This window comes from Tachypleus tridentatus, chromosome 1 (genome assembly GCF_004210375.1).
Source record: "Tachypleus tridentatus isolate NWPU-2018 chromosome 1, ASM421037v1, whole genome shotgun sequence".
NCBI lineage: Eukaryota > Metazoa > Arthropoda > Merostomata > Xiphosura > Limulidae > Tachypleus > Tachypleus tridentatus.
In genome coordinates this window covers 49,740,797-49,757,624 of record NC_134825.1, presented here as the reverse complement: position 1 = coordinate 49,757,624, position 16,828 = coordinate 49,740,797, and the positions used below count along the sequence as shown (strand labels likewise).

Sequence of the window (16,828 nt, the reverse complement as noted above, 5' to 3'; positions counted from 1 at the left end):
TTAGCTATATATTTTTAAATATTAAATAAATCAATTTCTATAGATTACTTCTATTACATGAAGGCATTTTATGTATAATGCTGAGTAATGCGTGATGTTTAGTCAAATTACTGGTATAAATGTGCGTATACAAAGGGTGGCTCAAAATTATCATTCCTATTTTAAAATTTAATAACTAAGGGAATACAACCATACAGTTTTAAATATCCTAACAAAATCTAGGCATATTGATCAAACATTATTTTTCAGCTTTTATATATAATAAACTCGTTTTATGTGATTTAATAAAAAATAAAACTTCAATAAACACTTACATTTCATTTAACTTGTTTTAATGATCATTTTATTAAAACTTTAGATTAATTTCATCTTTTTAATTTATTGGCCCTCTTAGAATTTTCTGTCCCCCTGAGTTGAAAATCTTGGTACGCCATTACTTTCAGGCTGTAACCTAACTTAAACAGTTTTAATTGTCATGTTTGTTTTAATTCCAGTGAGGAGTGTTGCCAGTAAGATAGCAACAAAAGGTTCAATGCGTCATTTGGCGTACAAAATCAAAATCAGTAACTATGGTGCAGCGTTACTACAGATGCCAGTACAGCAAAGAACTGTGAAGATATGTTAAGGGTATCATGTATTGCGCACCTAAAGTAAATATCACGGAGATAAACACCAGGATAACAGACGCCATCGCCACCAATTGTGGCCACGTTGTAGCGAACGTGAGTTGAAATTGAATATCAGTTAGACATGCTGAAAGATACTAATTGTGCACTCATAAAAATATCTTTATATCTCAATAAAAATTGTTTTGAGTTGGGTTACAAAATGTCGAAAGTTGCATGTTTTTATTTCCTTAGTTGAGTATACTATTATAATTTAAAATAAGTATAATTTTGGATCACACTGTATAATCTACTTCTGCTTTGGAAACTATTCAAAAGTAGCATATATAATGTAATTTGAATATAGTTTTATAATGTCTATAGTATATTGATAAAACAACTACGTCAATATACCACTTACGTCAATTATACATATCTATGAATTGAAAAATATTTTACACTGAATGTGAACTTTGGTTTCATGGTACACTGGCCTGGTATGGCCAGGTGGTTAAGGTATTCGAATCGTAATTCGAGGGTCGCGGGTTCGAATCCCAGTCACACCAAATATGCTCGCCCTTTTATCCGCGAGGGCGTTATAATGTAATGGTCAATTCTACTATTTGTTGGTAAAAGAGTAGTCCAGGAGTCAGTGGTGGGCGGTGATGATTAACTGCCTTCCCTCTAGTCTTACACTGCTAAGTTAGGGACAGCTAACGCAGATAGCCCTTGAGTAGCTTTGCGCAAAATTCAAACCAAGCTATAGTACACTACTATATTCATTTAAAAAACAAAGGCATATTCAATCCTTATATATTGCATATACTTAGTGCACAGCATTTTAAAATGGTTGTTAAGAATGTAATGGCATTGTACACATACAAGACTAAAATTGTATACTGTGGGAATGACAAGTAATTTGGTAGCCTATAACACTCAATCTGCAAAAAAACGAAAGTTAATGAATACAAATAAATTAAACACTTAAAAATTGTTCACATCTTGGATACATATGCAAGTTTGTAATCATAGTTTATATGTGAGGTACTTATACAAACCACACATGAGAGGAATTTCCACCACCTAGTAGGCCAAAAATAAAGGCCATAATCTCTTTAGCTACCAGCTTTTCAAATAGTTTTTTTTTTATTATTATTGAAAACTTTATTATTTTTCAAGCTAAATTACTGCAGGAACATTTGTAAGCCGCTAAACATAAGAAATTATAATCGTACTAATTACATCTTTATACAGCCAATAATTCCCAGTCTGGAAGATATTTGTTTTTTTTATTATGCTCAAAGGGTTATCTGCAGTCTGTTCACCATGGGTATCAAAACCCAGTTTCTAGTCGTATAAATCTGCAGACATTCCACCCTGCCACTAGGGGGCTGGATGTTCTAATATTTTTATGTAGCCATTTTAGTACAAAGCTACACAATGGGCATTGTGTGGGCAATCAAACTCTGAGTTTTAGTGTTGTAAGTCCATAAAGTTAACACTAAGCTACTAGTGAAGTACTAAAACAATTAAGTTGAATCAAATGTATCCCATAAACAAGGTCTAACAGATTTTTTGTTTTATTGTTCTAACTTTCAATAATTTTTTTTTTTAATTTTGCACAAAGCTACTCGAGGGCTATGTGTGCTAGCAGTCCCTAATTTAGCAGTGTAAGACTAGAGGGAAGGCAGCTAGTCATCACCATCCACCGCCAACTCTTGGGCTACTTTTGTATCAATGAATAGTGGGATTGACCATCACATTATAATGCCTGGGAGGGTGAGCATGTTTGGTGCAACCGGGATTAAAACGTGCAACCCTCAGATTACGAGTCGAATGCCTCAACACGCTCAGCCATACCGGGCCATCTTCCAGTAATGAATTTTACATAATAGATTGCTCAATCAGCACTACTAATTTGGAATTATTTGTTATGCTGACATACCAGGTGTCTTCTAATTTCTCATTTTTATATCATTTTTTCAACATTTATTGTTTGAATTTGATATTTCCAGTTTCACATAACACGTGGTAAAGAAAGTCTATGTTTTTTTGCTTTAGCTATTCATTGTTCCTTATCTTCCCCCGAAGATAATACTTGATCCACCTGTGGGAAAGATAGCTATAGAGTTGTGTTTAATGTACGAAAACGTTGTAGATCAGGTGATAACTCAAGGTTACAAACTCACTTATTTTTTTAAATGGGAAACTAGTTACAAGTGTAGCAAGTGCTATCTGAATGAAGTGTTTAAGTTATGATTCTTTTCACTCTTAAAAAAAAAAATTCAGGCCCTAAGCTTACCCTCGTAGCTTAAATTAGGGGTTCCCAACCCATCTGAGTAGCCAGGCAGTTTGTGGAACCCATGCTTAATTGGAAGAAGTGTGTGAGGAGTGATTTTAAGTTATATGCTCTATTATGTAGAGATGATGCAAATGTAATCCATACTATCTTTTGTGCATTGTTTTTGGAGGATTGATGTTAGCCATTCCTACATTTCCTTCATTTTTTGAAAAGGTGTTTTTTTTTTACTTGTTATTACTAATGCAGTGTTTCAGTGTACATAGGAAGGTTGTATTTACAACCAAGTTCTAAATACACTGTAATTACAACTGTAATACTTATTGTTTATATATGATATTATCAGCTGGTGATTTCTGTTTCACCCTGTTCTTAAGTTTTGTAAAATTAACAATTTCTGTAAGAAAGCTAACTTCCTCTATTACACTAGAGTTATGATTTCTTTTAATTACTACTAGTTAATAATACTTATAAAAGCAGATACTCCATTTAAAACTATATCACCTCAATGAATTTGGTTTTGGTTTTTAAGTTATGTAATAAAAAGTAAGTAGAAGAAAGAATAAGAAATATAAACATTTGGCTATGATGTTTACAGAAAGTTCGAGAACTCATGTCTCAGTCATTATGTAGATATTGTTATAAAAGGGAAACACTGTATAGTATTATAAGTATGTTAGTTGCCTTGCTATATGACCCAATTAAATACCTCTTTTTCAACCCATAATTTAGAACCTGTTAGTTCCAGTGACTTAACTCTGATATTATTAAGTAAGCTATCTTTATTCTGCAAACTTTATCTTTCCATTAAATTTATATCATTTCTGTAATATTAACAAGTGAATGAAAAAAGGCACACCTAGGTGTATTGATTCTTTTAAAACTTTTCCTTTTTTTATTACAATTTAAACTCCATGAATTGATGCAATTAATTTTGATTTACTTTGAATGGTTGGATGGATTCTCTAAAAGTGAAAACAATAAGACTATAAACGCAGAAGTATTTTTGATATGAAAAACATTTTCCTATAAGGCTTTTTCAAAGAAAGACATCAATCAATGCAAACAAACTTAAAAGCAACCCATGATATATAACACCAGACTAAAATATACTGTGAATATGTTATGGGCTAAGAGATCGTGAGTCACTGGCTTATACCACGAGTGAAATTCACAGAATAAACAATTAAATCCTTTTTTATTGTTTAACATTGATTCTGTTGTCAAATAATTCTGAAATCTTGTCCTTCAGCTCTAAGCTTGTTGCATGGTTAGTGATTCTTCAAAAATCATCTTAGGTAATGTCAGAAATAAAAATATTTTTCCTGGTGTAAAAGCTTTTTTTAAAGAATGTCAGTTTTCAATTTGTCTTGCACTAAAGATACTACAGTTTTATAAATATTATATTGTAAGTTTAGCAAAAACGTGATATTGTTTGTTGAAAAAAATAATTTGCGACTTTGTTCATAAAATTAAGTTTTTTCTGTAGTTTTATAGATGATTTAGGCAGAGGAGTCCTGATGAACAAGAACCGTTTTTTTTATTTGAGCTACTTTTGTACATCAGGCCTCTGAGACTTTCTATACAGGATCCCTCTGAACAAAGCAGTTGCTGTCTATTTCATCTTTACTTTGTTCAACTTTTGAGTTCATGTGTATATATATATTTTTAGTTACAGTCCTGCTTGCTCTTATTTCATGTTTCTTAGAAAATCAATCAAAAATGATACAATTCTTCTGATTGACCTAAGCAGAAAAATGTCCATACTACAGAAACAACTTTATAAACACCATGAGATGTGATGGTTGGGGGGAACACAGTGGTTAAGCATCTAGCAACTAGGTACAATCTTTCAAACACTAAATACCCATCAGTCCAAAAATATGAATGTTGATGAATTGTGATCATCTCTCACTTGATTTGTAGAATATATAACAGTACATTATGGGACTGATTTGTATTCATGCTTGTTGAAAGGATCAGAATAAAACATTTGCACAAAAAAAATATTTATCATCATTCTTGTTTAGTGTGAACTGGTATGTGATCGTTTCAAGCTGCTCGGAACATTCTTTGCGAAACTAGGTAACCAACAGTCATTTCACAATCATGAATATTGATAAGCTTTTAGTTTGATAAATTATTATATATATATATATATATATATATTATATTTTAATTTTAAAAAATAATAACCAGCATTATTATTATTATTAATAATAGCAATTATCATTATTGTTGTTTTAAGAAATCAGAATTCAAGTTTTATGACTGTTAGGTATTTAGTACCTGGTTGTCAGGTATCTTGTCACTGCATAGAAGAAAACATATTCAAAATGAATACAAAATCCATTTTGCCTGCTTCAATGCCATATGATTGCATTTACAGATAAGACATTTTCTGTTTTATTACTCTATAATAACTTTTCAGCATGTATCTTTCAGTCTGCTAGCATTACAATTGCTTTAACCTCATTTAACTTTACAAATGTCTGAGTTGGCTTATATAGGATTCACAAAAATTTATTTTTGAATTCAATATGAAAAGTTGCTATTTATCTTCTTAGAATCTCCTGAGTTCCCTTACATAAAATTCAAGATATTTTGATTAAACTCAGTTGTTTGTTCTTTCAACATAATTGGAGAGTGCCTTCCTCATAACAGCCACACAGAAATCAGCATCAGTTTGAGTGATACACATTGGAGGTTTGATGCGAAATACCTGCATAAACAAATTGATTACTAACTTTAGCTGTAAATCAGAAATATAAATCTGACAATTTATGAGTTCCATTTACTTATGTCATGCTTCTCTTAAATTCTAGCATGGTGGTTTATAAATCTGGACTTTTTATTAATATCTTCTTAAATCAGATCTAATAACCCTAGAGTATACCTTATTTGGAGGATTTGGGAAAAGGGGAAGATTCTAAAGGAAACTATGCTAAATATTTAAAATTATGTACAAAAAAATTTAAGACATCTATTAAATACAAATTAAAGAATAGTTTTTATTTTGCATATCTTTAGAGGAATGAAAGTTCAAATATTTAGGTATTATTGAATAGCATGTAGCCCAGTAAAGAAAAAACAGATTTAAAGTTGGAAAATTACATAGGTTTGTATGAAAGTAAGCAGTCACTGTATTTCCTTTCAATAGGTTTCTAATCAATCCCTGAAGTTATGAAAACTAAGAACAAAAGTGAAGAGTATTTTATTTATCATGATATCCTTTACTTTATCTCCTGATACCTTTTTAAAAAAAGTAACATTCAATTATATATTAAGGTGATTAGTATAACTAGGACCTAGGAATGCAGTACATTTTCTTGTATATTAAATTACTTAATCCATTTCAAAATCTTTGTCAATGACAGTCATATTTTGAATGGAACTGAAGATTACAGTGTGAGTTGATTGTTTAAACCTCTATTTTCTGAGTTTGTTGTTACTTCAGTAAGGTTTTATCTTTGTATAAAATGGCCTGAATAAAAAAAAAACTAATAGTATCTTCACAATATACTAAAAACCTTAGTTATATATACTTACATTTCCAAATGTACCTCCTTTTCCTACAATAAGACCCATTTCTTTACAATCTTCAAAAATATCATTAACTTCTGGTACTGGTAACGGATTTTTGGATTCCTAGAAGATGAAATTTAGATATATAAGATATAGAAACATAAAATAATTTAGAATGTTTTGACCAATTTAGAGATTAGACCGTTTTGTTCTAATACAGTCAAGGAATTATATCTAATGTAAAAACATATTTTCTGTCCTTTCAAAGATACCATAAATTTTTAACGAGAGTTAAGGATCTTGGGGAGATAAAAAAATCTGTAATAGATTTTTGATGATTTGTGTACATTGTAACAAAAGTATAATGCACATTATAACATTAGTTATAGAAATTATTTCAGTTCCATCACATTTAAATATTTCTCACCTTACTGGCAACTAGCTCTACACCAATCATCAACCCTTTGCCTCTGACATCACCAACAATTTCATATTCATCTCTTAATTTTGCCAGCTGGTTCAGAAGGTGTGTTCCAATTCTGTTACAGTTTTCCATGTACTTTTCCTCGTCAATGATCTAAGGACAAGATGTAGAAATAAGTTAAATATATCTATCTTAAAAATACTAAGGAAAATATTTGCTGAGTGATGGGACCAGGGTACATCACATTAAGAATTTATAGTATGCAGATGGAAAGTTTTAAAGCAATATACAATACCAATAAAAGTTTAAATGAACCCACTTTATTAAATTGTTGACATTAGCAGGACATTTTGCCATTCTGATATTGCTATCATGAAGTGAAACACTAAACACTTATAAGGTTGAATGTATATATATACTTAAATTCACACACAGACACATGCTTAAAGCATTCCAAAATAAGAAAGCTATAAAAACAAATCGTAAGCCAAGTAATTATGTTTCAACATTTCTTACACTTGATATGACCATTTATAATGGTTATAATTTTAAGTTTTGAATTAATACATTGTTTAAAGACATGGTTTTAAAAAGTTAGCAGTAGGAGGAATCCTTAATACTTTCTAGCCACCTATATAACATAAAAACTTTTGACTTAAAAACCCAACATGAGGAATTTACATCAAGAACAGTGGATCCAACTGCACAGGCAACTGGATTCCCACCAAAAGTGTTGAAGAAAGTTGCCTCAGAAAGAGTATTTGATATTTCTGGTGTTGTGATAACAGCTGCTAGAGGATATCCATTTCCTATTCCTTTAGCCATTGTTACTATAATTAAAAAAAAAAATCCTATTCATTAAAAGTTGAAACATATTTCAAGTTTTGTTACAGGAATAAACATTCTTTGTTAACATTAGTTGTATGGGAAACATCTGTCTTTTATTTTTGTACTAAGAGCATAGAATAACAGGATATGCAGAAATGAGAATTATCTTCTAAGAGTACCAATTTTCTGCTAAAGATTCTGTTATATGAACATTAATGGTATAAAAAAACAGAGTTTTATGCTAATGAGAACTATAAAACAAATGTTTCATAGTTACTGTTTCTGAGCAAAACTATGAAATGTCATATCTGTTACGGGAATTTGCACCCCATATTTTAGTATTATGAGTTGTAACATACTAGTAAAAAAATTCAGAAATACCACTATGGCTATTTCTGATGCTTCCAACTAATAGAATGATTTTGTGCTGACACTGATACCATGATTCACATAGTGATATATTTAAAATACCTATAATTATCAAATACATATATGACATTTACTTTAGTAATAATAGATACAGTGAGACATAATTCAAACTTTCTGTTCAGCAGCTACTTTAATTTGTAATAGCATTTCAAAATTAATAAACAAATGTTTATTAATTAACAATATAACTAATTCTAGTATTAAACATATTTTCATGATATTAACTGTTATATGTAAAAGAGCATTTAGAAGTCATATTTGTAAGTTACTGATGTAAAGGCTATGGAGATTTCTAGAACACCTCAGTGAAAAATATAAATAGTTGCAAGCAGATGAGAGACATCCAATAAATAAACTCAATTAAAAATGAAATAGAAACTTTATTCAGGAGTCAACAAAAAGAAAGACTTGAAAAAATCAAAACCAGTATAGTTTACCTTCACAAAAAAAGCCACTACACTCATGGGTGCAGACCACATATAATAACATACAATCTATAAAACATAAATCAGGCTCATAATGGATTATTGCTCAGTGATAACCTGTAACATGAAACCATTCCAATTCCTTGTACTACAAAGCTGAGTTACATGTTTACTCTACCAACTCCCACACTACACATTAGTATATTCATCAAAAAACATATTACACTACCAACTGTACGAGATCACATAACAAAACTTGTTACCAAATACTACAAAAAATCCATGAACTATAATTCCCTTACATCTAATTGTCATATAACTGCTGTACCCCTCAAATCCTGGTATAGATACCTATTACAATAAAATTATACTCATACCAACAAACCTCTATTAATTTTTTTATAAATACAACAATTGTGTATTATATGCATAATTCTCTTTATTTACTTTTTTTTACTGTTCACCTGGGTACTAATTGGGTTTCATTTGGTTCCAACTAGTGAAAGTGAATTTTCTTGAGATACTCCTACACCAAACTTTCTGTGGCATTCAATTTGTATATCATAGCTCAGGCATTTGGATTTATCAGTCCCAGCTAGGCCTTGTCAAGGCTCATTTGTTGATATGTTTTGTCTGAATAGACTTACTTTCTTCTCCATCACCATGATTTGCTGAAGTTTCAACTTCACTTTTGCCTGTCTGACACACTTAATTTTTATTATTACTTTTCATCTTAATTAATTTGTTTTGTAATAGCACTATAATCACAAATTCAATTAAAATATAAATGTCTAGCCCCAGAGCTACTTACAAACTCATAAGTCTTGTGCAGAGTAAAGGAAGATTCTTCAATCTTCTAGCCCCACTGGTGATTAAGTATTTCTTTTAAAATAATTTTCTTCAAAATAACTGCAAGATAGATATAAAGACTAGAGAGTGGAAAGAGAGCCAAAAGTAAAGCTAAGTGAAAGAGTCTTGGTTATAGAATAGTTAGAAAATGTAAAATTAATTATCCTAGGAGTGAATTGCTTAATGGTTAATATATCAAAGTGAGATTAACAGGTTTTTAACAATTTAGGAGAATTACTTTAAAGGGTATTTTAAAGCAACTGAACTGGCCTGTGTGAACTTTGACAAAAAACAGATAATTTTTGGAAGTAGGCCTAAATATGAAAAATCTGACAAGTATCAGAAGTTCAGGATAAAACTGCAGTAACTCATGAGCCAGTGAAATTTGATGAAAATAGAACATAAAGAAAAAATAGTTCAGCTTTTCAACTGGATTCTAAAGCAATAGAATTGGCCTAAGTTAACTTTTGACTAGAAGAAGAGAACTGTGCAGTATTTAAGATACAAGTATGGTATATGTACAGACGTTTCATATGGGTTTAACTTGTTTTGAATTTATTATTTTAAAATAAGCAGGTGTGCTTTTCATTTATCATTGAATTTATTGCCAATAAGTCCCAGACACCCAATGCAAAAGGATCCTTTGCCAAACACACCCATATACTTACTTCAATATGTACTACTTAAAAATTAAGTTCATGGCATTTGAAGAGCCACAGCCAGGATTACAGGATGGTTTTCACTGGACGTTCAGGGAAGTCGAACCTAGCACAGGAGAAGTTGTATTTCAGTTTGTGGCAACGCTTCATCAGATAGACTGAGATGGCAAAGTGTGAAAATAGTTTTGAACATCTGGCAGACCTGTTAGTATGAGAAAAGTTCATAATTGTGTGATCATTGGACATGACACTATTCCTAAATGAGAGAGCACCAAAGATGTTAGACAAGATGATAAAGCTATCAGAGCAGTATATGGAAGCCATGGAGGGAGTATAACTGGAAAGTTATAAAATATCTAATTAAATTCAAAACAAGTGATGGTTGACCAGGAACAGAAGTCAGCCAAAGAAAACAGGAAATTAACAGACAGAAAAAAGAAAAGGTGCTATGTTTATTATAAAAATGGGACACATTGCAAAGGAGTACAAATCAATTATCAGCAAGCAATAGCAAAATCTCAACCTAAAACAGCTGGAGGTATTTACAAAAATAGTGCTGATAAGAAACAAGAGTGACTATCACTGTGGATGCTACTGCTAGAAGAAAGAATCATAACAACTCATTAGGTTCACTTTAAGAACCATTGCCATAATGGATCAGTACATGACTAATGGTCAGCTCAAGTTAGCAAATGGATCAATAGTGTCAAAGAATTATCAAAGCGTGTGACAAATATAAAGAGGTGCCAACATCACATAATAAGCCAATATGTGAAGGCTATGATGGGGACAAGAAAGTGAATGTTCTACAAGACACTAGGTGCAGCAGTTCAAAAACAAGAACCGGTCTAGTATCCAATGATCAGATAACAGGCACAGTATGCCAGTGTGTGCTAATTGATGGGATAGTGAGAAAGTTTTCCACAGCAAAAATAAAGGTCTTGCATATCAAGGAAACAATATATGACTTGGTGATAAGAAATGTATCGGGTAGTAAAAATTGGAAAGAAGTACAGAAGAAAGGTCCTTCACCACAGGAACTTTGAGAAAGTACCTGAGAGGAAGTAAAGCACAGGACAAAGAGGAAAGAGAGTCACAAAATAGAGGCATGGAAAGGAGTAATGAACCAGACTTATCAAAACAGTTTTACTAGGGAAACCTGACCTAAACACGGTTAGAAACACTTTTATAACAAGAAGGTCAATCAAGAGCTGACAATTCAAAGTCAGACACAAGGTTTTAGTTCTGCTACCTAGAGACAACAATAAACTCACTCAGTAGTGGAAAGGATCTTTCACAGTACAGGAAGTGGTCCACAGAATACATTATAAAATGAAAGTTGATGGAACAACCATGGTTTACTACACCAATCTGTTAAAGAGGTACTTTGAGAGAAAAGAAGACCTATGGGTGCATGTACCAATGTACAGATGGACATGGCAGATACAGCTGTCACAAAAGAGAAGTACCTACTAGACTAAAAAACACTGAGTACAGAGAAGACATATAAAGATGTCAACATAAGTGAAGATTTGACTGGTAAGAAGAAGAAAGACAAACAAATTTATTGAGTCAGTATAGAGATTAATTAGGAAAGACAGATTCTACACAATACAAGGTCAAGATGAAGACAAGGGATGCTTCAAGGATAAGCCCTATTGAAAATCCTATGCTAGGAGAGACAGACAAAGGAACTGTGAATATTGGTGTAGACTATATGAAAAGACTTGGTATATGAAATAAAAAGTCTTTGTATATAGTAAAAAATATTGTAAAAATTTCTCTTAATGAGGAGGTTACATTAAATATAAAAGACTATCTACCATAGGTAGTATTAATGTATTTATTTTGTGAATTAATATTTCATTAATGTTTAGTTCTTTTTGCTTTTTTTTTTTTTTTTTTTTTTATAAGCAGAGAATTAAGAGCAGACTATTGTTGAAATATGTGTTTGCAAGTTATTGATGTTGAGGCTACAGATAATTCTGGAACACTTCAATGAGAGAGATAAAAATAGTGGTGACCAGAGAACAGGAAGAGAGCTAAAAGTAAAGCCAAGTGATAATCAATTTTGGTCAGGGAAAAGTTAGAAAACAAAGTTAACTGATAGGAGTGAATAGCCTAGTGGTCGATATGTTAAAGTGAGATTATCAGTTTTCTGGTATTTTAGGAGAATAATTTGCTTTTGTCAAAGAATGCTCTAAAGCAGTTGAACCTGCCTGTGTCGACTTTGATAAAAAGCAGGCAATTATTTGGAAATATGAAAAAAAAGAAAGATAATCATCATAAGTTCAGGAAACAATAACTCATGAGCCAAAGTTAGTGAATTATACATTGGTACTAATTTGATGAAAATAGAGAAAAATAGTGTGGCTTGTCAACTGAATTCTAAAGCAACTGAATAGACCTAAGTAGATTTTTGACAAGAAGAAGAGAACAGTATAGTGTTTAAGATGCGAGTATGATATACATAATATAAATAATTTTTGTAAATGTATTTAACTTGTTTTGAATACATTATTTTAAAACAAGTAGAGTGCATGTTGTTCATTGGTCATCAAATTTATCACCAACAATTCACATCCACCTACTGTAGAAGAATCTTTAGCCCAACATACCCATATATTTACTTTAATATATACCACTTAAAAAGTAAGTTCCTGACACTATCATTACTTCTTCATTACCCCTGATGGTTTAGTGGTAAATGAGTGCCAATAATGCTAAAAATTGGTTGTTTTTGGTGATGGGCGGAATACAGATATCCCATGGTTTAGTTTTTTGCTTAAGAACAAACAAAACAGGTTTTCCTTTATTAAGTTAAAAAGAAAATTTACATATGTATATGTTTCATGAAATATACTATAATAATCAAACTGTTTCTTTGTAATCATAAAATTTATTTTGTTTTTATTGTCTTATAGCATGTTGAAGATTCCACATTGAGATCTAGTTCTGATTATGGGGTTTTACCTTAATCTAAACTTTATATTTGTTTCAAATTTATGTTATCACATTTTTATAGTAGTCTACATCATTGTCATTGATTTTAATGGAATTAAACTATTTTGTTACTAATCAATCATGGTGTTTTGCAACTTGAAGTGATTTTTTAAAAATAAACTTAACCTCAAATAACATGTAATAGTAGTCATTCTTTATACTTTATATTAATACACTACCATGCAATATCATAACATAAAGTTTGTGAATTCAGACTCATTACTGTGCTTTTTTGTTAAAACGAAATTCTGAAAGTTACTTTAATTGTTACTAATCTCAAGTACAACCTTATTATTAATTCATGTCTAGTGTTCCAGGTATGAGGAAAATACTAATTAAATCCTGTAAGAAAATTACTGATGTCAAGAACAACATTATTAGTTATTGTATGTAAATCACAAGGGCAGCAGATTATTCTGTGTTAACATTACCAATATCAGGAACAACATCGTGATTCTGGAATCCCCAGTAGTGTGTGCCAGTTCGGACAAATCCTGTCTGCACCTGTAAGTATTAAACCACAGATTAATATTATATACTATAACATGGTATGTGTTTTCTCGTAAATGTTGAGTTATAGTATCTTTACATTGAAATAAAATATTTGGATGGATAAGTAAAGTGACATGACTGTATTGTTTGAAATATTGAATACTTTTATACAGATATATGTATTAAAGAAACATAATGAAATAAAAACTACACTTTACTAATTTTGCAAGTCATTTAAAAGAGTTGGTACATGCTTCAAATAAATTACAAACATTTATATATTGTAATAACAGAATTAAAATATTTATAAAATATTTAAAAAAAACACCATCAGTACTAAGGGTTGTTCAGTAGCAGTAACTTTTCTGTAGCATCTAGACATTCAGAGGAGTATTACACCTCATCAGTCCAAGGTCAAAACCTATTGTCTAAATTACAAAGAAAGAGAAATTATATCTCTCCAGCATAATACCACAAACTTAAATTTGTTTAATTTAGTTACATATACATTGTGTTTGTACAAAAGAGAGAAATTTCTTATTGAATTAAAATAACTCTTTATTAGATATCTGTAATGTAGATTACTTTACTTTCAGCTGCCGATCCCTAAAAACATTCCTGTAGACCACTACCTACTGGAATAAACTGATTGTCAGTTGGATTGGGTTATTAAGCATCATCCAGTGAGTATATCTCTAGTATTCATATAAACTAATATCTGACTACAAAAATCAAGTATCCACAAAATATTTCCATTTTCTTTTAAAGCTAAAATAATATAAAATGTTCTTAAGTGATGTTACTTATTTTAAATCTGCCTGGTTGATGAGAACTTGCATTTTTTTAAAATAAAAGTTTTTACCTGATCAGGATAATAGTTATTTGCTGAAGTAAGCTTCACGTGTATTATATCTATTTGTCCATATAGCTACATACCTATATAAATAATACAGTTGCATTTTTCTGTTCAGAACTTTTCTCACAAATATCTTGATCAAATGCTACAAGTCTCATATCATTAGAAAAAGGCCAATTCCTAAGGAATTCAGGATTGTGTAATGGTTTTTCAATTCAGAATCATCTTACCCAATGGCACAATGTTAGTCATCACACAACAAGCGACTTTGATTTCAACTTAAGTTTGTTTTGTTTTTTTGCAAAGTTTTTTCTCACAAGTAACATTTAACCCACATGTAATTTCCTAAAAACAAAATAAAAATTAATATTATACTAAATACAAAACTAGTTTAGCATAAATGATGCCCATGAAATGGATAGAATAAGAAACATTGAAAAAAAAAAGCTACCACAAATGTTTTACTAATTATGATTTGTATTTGTTCATCTAACTTGGTATATTTTCTTTATGTTACATAGTTTTCTCCTGATTCTAAATGTTAGAAGAATCCACCACTAAAATTAATTTAGATTAATAACAAATTTCTAATAATTCAAGAAAAGCATGTTTATCAATACGGTACTTGCAAATCTCAATATTAAGAAAGGTTAAATATCATTAATATCATAAAGAAATGTTTATTACCTCATCAGACACACAAAGGCCACCTCTTTCTCGAACCATCTCAAATGCTTTTTTTAAATACCCTTTAGTAAACTGCACACTACCACCAACACCCTGAGAAATCATAGCAAGAAAAACAACATATATAAAGACGAGTGTTTGAACTTTGAAACCAATAAAATTACAAAACTTTACATGGAACACTTTTTTTCTTTTTAAGTATAATATAGTTTTTCTTTTAGAACAAAACTTACTTTTTATACTGCATCAAAACTGCAAAATAATTGGTGTAAAAATTTTTTATTTATTTATTTCTAGGAACAAGCATGAGGTTTTGTATATTTGTATTTTAATGTTTTGAAATTTCCAGATTTTTAATCTATTACACTTCTATCCTGAGAATAAAATGAGTTTTACTTGTTCTATATCATTATTTTAAACCAGAAATATAATATTTGATAGTGGTTTTTATATAATTCAAGACATTTTTCACAGTTAGGTCACTATTGTAGGTATTAAAATCAATACAAAGTGATTGTTTATGATTTGTGTCTATATAGATAAACCTGCATTAATAAATATAGATACATGTACATCTACTTATTTATGTACATAAGAAAAATCTGTGTGGAAAATAAAACAAATTTAAATTTATCTTTGAATATCTCGAGCATGATTTTGATGCAACAACTTAGATATAGGCTTTTCAGTGACAAAACTTTTATATATCATTAATATGAAAATGATAAGAAGTACTTATTTCAAAAGTAGTCCTTGAATAAGTAATTATAATAAAAAACAACATACCTGAATGCTTTCAGCAAAAAAACCTGCAATTTTCTTTTGTGGCACTGAATATTTGAATATTTCTTGTAGTTGTCCTATATATTGATTACTTGCCTGGCATTGATTAGCTTCACAACTACATTGTCGCTGAGTTTGAACTGGTGAGTCTCGACAATGAGAACCTCCCCAAAGCCCTTTATAAGGGTCTGGGTTCATGGCCTGTCCAAGAAAAGTTCTTATGTGAAAGATGATCATGTTTTATTAAGGACTACAAAAAGAAATATTATATCAGTAGTATTATCTGGTAGAATAAATAAGAAATAGTAAAATAATACTTATTAGCAAAATGCATTTATTTTCTGCTTTTGTTTTTTAAACACATCACTTTATCAGTTTAGTTAACTGCCTGAAATGAAAGGAACTATCGAACTTCAAACAGATAAATTTCTTTATTATTACTGACTTTTTCCTCTAATTTCTATATGAGTTCTAAAAAAAAATAAAGTAATATAGTCTAAATAAAATTTGCATTCCATTAATGCTTTTAAGCCATCATATAATTTCAGCTTACAAAACCAGTTCAAATTACATTAATACAGGACTTGACAAATTCTGGCAACAAGTCTCCACAGTGATGAAATATTTTATCATGGCACCTACAAGTTTCTCCCATTTTATTCGTGTGTAGGGTTATACTAAATAGAACTTGAATCTGCAACAGTTCCAGACTCTTCAAAGTCCAGAACTAGTTTTTCCTTCTTTGAGTACTAAATCAAACTTTTTTTCTAGGATTTTAATAGTGGATTCAGCTCTTCATGTTTTTCAGGAATAAAGTGCTGTGGTTGCACAACATGTTACTAATTTCAAACCATTTTGTTTTTCCTTCTTTATCTAAATTCAAGGCCTGGCATGGCCAGGTGGTTAGGATGCTCAACTTATAATCTGAAGGTCACGGGTTCGAATCTCAAAACGTACTCGCCCT

The 16,828-nt window shown here is 30.6% G+C and overlaps 1 protein-coding gene and 1 long non-coding RNA gene across 5 annotated transcripts in view; one reads left to right on the top strand and one right to left on the bottom strand.

The window, feature by feature from the left end:
* Positions 1 to 400: 400 nt before the first annotated feature.
* The window catches only part of LOC143248261 (uncharacterized), a 53,679-nt gene continuing 37,251 nt past the window's right edge, over positions 401 to 16,828 (top strand). For 3 of the 4 annotated variants that reach the window (XR_013026859.1, XR_013026857.1, XR_013026851.1), the window contains exons 1-3: positions 411 to 722; positions 13,356 to 13,552; positions 14,135 to 14,221. This is a non-coding gene — a long non-coding RNA (uncharacterized LOC143248261). Of the gene's footprint in view, positions 723 to 13,355; positions 13,553 to 14,134; positions 14,222 to 16,828 lie in introns of all 4 variants that reach the window. The other variant, XR_013026854.1, reaches the window with a different exon arrangement.
* The window catches only part of LOC143248228 (alanine--glyoxylate aminotransferase 2, mitochondrial), a 29,310-nt gene continuing 17,768 nt past the window's right edge, over positions 5,287 to 16,828 (bottom strand). The window contains exons 7-13 of the mRNA XM_076496656.1: positions 15,868 to 16,065; positions 15,082 to 15,174; positions 13,478 to 13,550; positions 7,535 to 7,683; positions 6,857 to 7,006; positions 6,454 to 6,552; positions 5,287 to 5,626 (exon numbers count right to left, since the gene is read on the bottom strand). Of these exons, the coding sequence (XP_076352771.1) occupies positions 5,519 to 5,626; positions 6,454 to 6,552; positions 6,857 to 7,006; positions 7,535 to 7,683; positions 13,478 to 13,550; positions 15,082 to 15,174; positions 15,868 to 16,065 (870 nt within the window). The 3' untranslated portion in view covers positions 5,287 to 5,518. The remainder of the gene's footprint in view (positions 5,627 to 6,453; positions 6,553 to 6,856; positions 7,007 to 7,534; positions 7,684 to 13,477; positions 13,551 to 15,081; positions 15,175 to 15,867; positions 16,066 to 16,828) is intronic.